Genomic DNA, 4,767 nt, shown 5'->3' on the forward strand with positions numbered 1-4,767 from the left:
CTCTTTCTGAAGTCCAGCACTGCTCTCCATTCCCAGAACAGAGCCTGCCCTTCCAGCCAGCCCGGATGCTCCTTTAAGAGCAGAGGAAGGGGGCTGCACGGGGATCAGACACAACAGCCACCCCCCCAGCCAGGCTTCCTGCTATTGACAGCCGCTGGGCAGGGCCCTGCGCTTCCCTGCGCTTAACCCCTTAGGGGCCGCACCCGCCTTCCTCCAGAAAATCGGGCACAAAAGCACATTTCACCGCGTTGTCCTGAGGGCTAATACAGTCATTGTCATGCAGAGTGCTGAGGGCAGCCCCTAACACACGATCTCTCAGTAAAAGTTAGTTATTTCTAACTGGGTGAGCTTGGGTAAGTCATTTCACCGTCTGAGCCTCAGTCTCTTCAGCTGTAAATGAGGAAAATGGTAAAACCTACTCTTCAAAGACTGTCCTGACAATGTAGCTGAAAGCATTTCCTAAAGAACTCTAACAACTGTGGAACTATCGTGGAAAACAAAAACTCAAAGCAAACCCTCCCTTTAATTAGGTAACAGAAATCTCTTCCCGGGAGCCGGGCCTGGGTTTCAGACTTGTCACCCTGCACGACAGGTGGAGGGTGCAGTGGAAGGAGTGGTTTGGGGTGGGCTTTGGGGATCTCTCCCTGTTTCTGCGCCCGACAAGAGAGGGGCTGTCAGCCGTGTCTAGGGTCCTTGCGGCGGGCAAGGACAATCAGAGAGCACAGATGTGGACAGGCATGCTTTGTAAATAATAGAAGGTGGCAGAAGAGGGGCCCTGAACTCCCACATGGCTAACTGTGATTCAAGTCCCAGACCTAGTAGCCTGCTTTCTTACTTTCCCTCTCGCTCTCTGATCAAATTTTAAAATGATACTAAATAAGATTAAATTCAATAATTCTTTCTAAAAACTGTGCTAGTAGAGGGGCCAGTAGCAGTAGGTGGCATAATGATTTTTAAATGAATTATTTTATTTAACTTGGTTTATTTTACATTTTTATTTGGCCAGAGGGGCACAGAGTGAGGTGAAGGGGAGCGAGAAAGCAAACCGCCAGGTCCAGGGCTTGAACTGCGGTCTGCCATGTGTGTGGGGGGGTGGGTCCAGCATCCTTAACCACCACGCCACCTGCTGGCCCCAAGAACTATGTTTTTTTTAATCTTTTGTCATTGGTGGTGGGAATGCTTTTTTTTTTTTTTTAGAGGTTTTTGCTATAGGGTGCGCGCGCTCATCAGACAGACAGAAAGTGAGAAATCATCCCCCGGGGGGATGGCCATGCCACAATCCCTTCTCCTCTCGGGATCTTGGGCACGCACGCGCATGCGCCTGATGTGAATTTAAGCCACTGGGTCCAGGACTCAAACCGTGGTCGCCTACATGGGAGTCCAGCGACATAGCCATTACTCTAACTGCTGGTCCCATATTTTTTAAGTGCTAGAAGGAACTCATGGGAAGGGGCCAGCTGTGAATGGGTAGGGACCATCTTAGCAGGGGCACTGGTCTTTGATCTCTGGGTGCTGGAGGTCTGCCTGCTCAGGATAGGGGAGTTCTGGGACACAGGGCTGCACCTTAAGACATGAAGTGTCGGAGAAGCCATGCTTCCTCTGGGAGTCCCCAAGCTGGGGCAGAGGAGGAAGTGGGCCAGAAGGCCTCATCTTGGCCAGGAGTTGCCCCTCAGCACCCGCTTCCCAGCTGATCCCATCTGCCACCAAAGGGTGTTGGGCAGAGGCACCTCCAGGGTGCTCCGGGAACCTTCATGCTAAGGCTTGCTGGGGCAGCTCATGACACATCTGTAGCCGTTCTGCCCCCACTTGGGGCTGCAGAGTCCTGGCTTCACCCCAAAAGCAGGCTTGACACCATCCAAGCCAGACCTGGACGGGTCTAAGCCTGCCACAGCGGGTCGGAGGGGAAGCAAGTCGCCTGGAAGCCTGCCTCCCTTCCATCCATTCAAACTGCTGGAGCACCTGCCAAGGCCGGCAGAGGGCCGACCCCACAAATGGCTCCTCCTCTCCAGGCCTCTGGAGGAAGCCTGGGGACCGGTGTCCTTGTTCGGGGTCCTGGCTCTGCCCCAGGCTCCCAGTGGGTGCCTCCGTGGCAAACCCCTAAACTGGCAGGACCTGCTGGGCCATCTGCAAGGCGACAGGGCTGGCCCTGGCCCACAGTGCTCTCAGCAAGGAGAGGCTGCCCAGGAAGGAGTTAACAGAGGCACTCTGGGTCAGGAAGGCGAGGGTTAATCTGGGGGGTGGAGGCACTCTTGGCTTTTCCTGTGGAGAGAGGGTTAGCTGCCACCAAAGTGACTGCTAGTCCGCTGTCCCTCCTGCCCTCAGTCTGGACCAGCCCAGCGCCCCCTGCAATTTGGCTTCCTACGCAGAGGTGAGTGTGCGGGGAGCCCAGGCACTTGGGCCGAGGGCAGGGAGACGGGGCCAAGCCGGTGAGCCTGGGACAGCATGCCCAGAGCCCAGAGCCGAGGCCTTGGCCCAGTGGGGCCCTCAGCTCCAGGACTGCAGTTGGTGGGCTGAGGGACGGTGCGAGGACTGTGGCCAGGCTCCTCTGGTGGAACGCCGAGGTCGGGCATCAGGCCAGCCCAGAAGTCTGAGAGGCCGTGGATGGTAGACTATTTTGGTCCTTGTGTTTAGGGACTTTTTATAGCCGCCCTGCACAGAGCTGAGGAGGAGAGGACGGAAGGAGGGCACCCACGAGCAGGCCAGCACAGTGCCCTCCTGGGACCTGGGCGTCCGGCCCACTGCCAGGATAGTTCCTGGGAAACGGGACACTGCTGGCCGGCCTCTGCTTGCCCCTGGGTTCCCAGTCTCCAGCCACCTCCGCGGAGACTCAGGGCCACTGGGGGTGCTGGGAGAAAGCCGGGGTGAGGAAGGGTGGCAGGCAGAGGGCGGGGAGGGGACAGCCCTGATCCCTGGCTGGCTCTGTTCTTTTGTTGTCCCCAGATGATCAGATCCTCAGCCCAGGACAGGGAGCCAGGGAGCTGTGTGGTGGCCGCTCGGCCACGTGGGTGGCCCTTTCCCAAGGCAGGCAGGCAGTTCTTGATTTACGGCCCCCCTCCCTGCCCCTTCCCCAGCAGAAGGAGGTGGGGAGAAGGGTCACAGGGTGCTGGGATGAGAAGGGGCAGGGACCCCGAGGGCGGATCGCCGGGAGTGCAGGTGATTGGGAAGAGAAGGCGAAAGGAACTTTTTAGTGAGGCCGCGTCTAACGGAAATGCGCCTGGTTTTAGAGAGGCAGGAATAGAAGCAAAACATCGGCGGGAACTTCTGACCGGTCAGTGACACTCGGTCTGGACTAGTTCTGGAGCCGAGGCAGGAGGCCTGGGTGCTCCTGGCCCCTAACGGTCAGCAGGGCCGGAGCAGCCCCTCCTCTGGGGCAGGTTCCTCGGCTATGCTGTGGAAGGCAGGGGTTACCCAGGTGGGTACAGCTGGGCTTTCTGGGCAAGCGGAGGGGCTGGCCAGGGTGGCTGACCGGCGGGCAGAGAACCCCTCCCTCTCCTTCCGGGATGGTCCTGCGGGGCCTGGGCAGGGTGGTTGGTTGGCAGCAGTTGCTGGAGGCTCCTACCCTGTCGTTATGTCCCTGACCCCGGGCCTGGAGCGGGAAGGGTGGGCCTGTTGGACGGCCTGTGGCTGGGAGCCTCGTCTTGGGCTCAAAGCTGCTGGGTTGGGAAGAGGTATTTTTTCCGGTTAAGGCCACTTTCGGGAATTGGGCTGGGACCAGCCCCATTTCCTTTTCCAAGTGCCTGCTAACCGATGCCTGTGTGCACGGCCCTGTGGCCAGACTGGGGCACCCTCCAAGGGGCATGTGTTTCTGGATGTCCAGGGAACCCGCATCCAGTGTCTCTGAAGTCTGGGAGGACGGGCTGGGAAGGGCCTCCGCTCCTTGGCCTCAGCCCCCCCACACACACACGCTGGACTGATCCTGTTCCCAGGAATGGCCGCAGGAGGGCAGGGACGTGCTACCCTCCCCCTGACCGGCCCTCTGTCCTTACAGGTCCCTGGGAGCTGCGCACCACTGCTGTAGGTTCCTGAAGAAGCTGTGTGCCCCCGCAGGCTTATGGGGCTCTGTGGGGCTCAGCACTGCTAAGATGCTCCTGGCCTCTCCGTCCACCCCGTCCAGGGGACGGACCCCCAGCGCCGTGGAGAGGCTGGAGGCTGACAAAGCCAAGTATGTCAAGACGCACCAGGTGATAGCGCGGCGACAGGAGCCAGCCCTACGTGGGGGTCCCGGGCCCCCCACCCCGCACCTCTGCAATGAGCTGGGGGCCCCTGCGTCGCCCAGGACGCCCAGACCCGCCCGCAGGGGCAGTGGCAGGCGGCAGCCGAGGCCTGACTCCCTCGTCTTCTACCGCCAAAAGCGAGACTGCAAGGCTTCGGTGAACAAAGAGAACGCCAAAGGCCAGGGTCTGGTGCGGCGCCTCTTCCTCGGCGCTCCCCGGGACACTGCCCCGAGCAGCCCGACCCCAACAGAGCGGCCCGCGGCTCCCGGGTCGTGGGTCGCGCCCCAAGATGCCCCAGAAGCGGCGGGAAAGCGGGCGCTGTGCCCCACGTGTTCGCTGCCGCTGTCGGAGAAGGAGCGCTTCTTCAACTACTGCGGGCTGGAGCGCGCGCTGGTGGAGGTGCTGGGCGCCGAGCGCTTCTCTCCGCAGAGCTGGGGCGCCGACGCCAGCCCCCAGACGGGAGCTTCGCCGCCGCACGGTTCCGGGGACACCAGTGACTGGACATCCAGCAACGGGGACGCTGACGGAAGGGATGGTGCAGGCGGCGGGGGGG

General features: G+C 60.5%; 1 protein-coding gene across 1 annotated transcript; it reads left to right on the forward strand.

Moving 5' to 3' along the window:
• Window positions 1-2,059: 2,059 nt before the first annotated feature.
• On the forward strand, window positions 2,060-4,762 carry FAM110D (family with sequence similarity 110 member D; the record flags this gene model as incomplete). Its single annotated transcript, XM_014591976.2, is given in 2 exon segments — window positions 2,060-2,368; window positions 3,989-4,762. A coding segment is annotated over 1 exon segment (680 nt), but the record flags the coding sequence as incomplete, so codon positions are not given.
• Between the last annotated feature and the right edge of the window lie 5 nt (window positions 4,763-4,767).

This window comes from Tupaia chinensis, unplaced genomic scaffold (genome assembly GCF_000334495.1).
Source record: "Tupaia chinensis unplaced genomic scaffold, TupChi_1.0 Scaffold000628_1, whole genome shotgun sequence".
Classification (NCBI taxonomy): domain Eukaryota; kingdom Metazoa; phylum Chordata; class Mammalia; order Scandentia; family Tupaiidae; genus Tupaia; species Tupaia belangeri.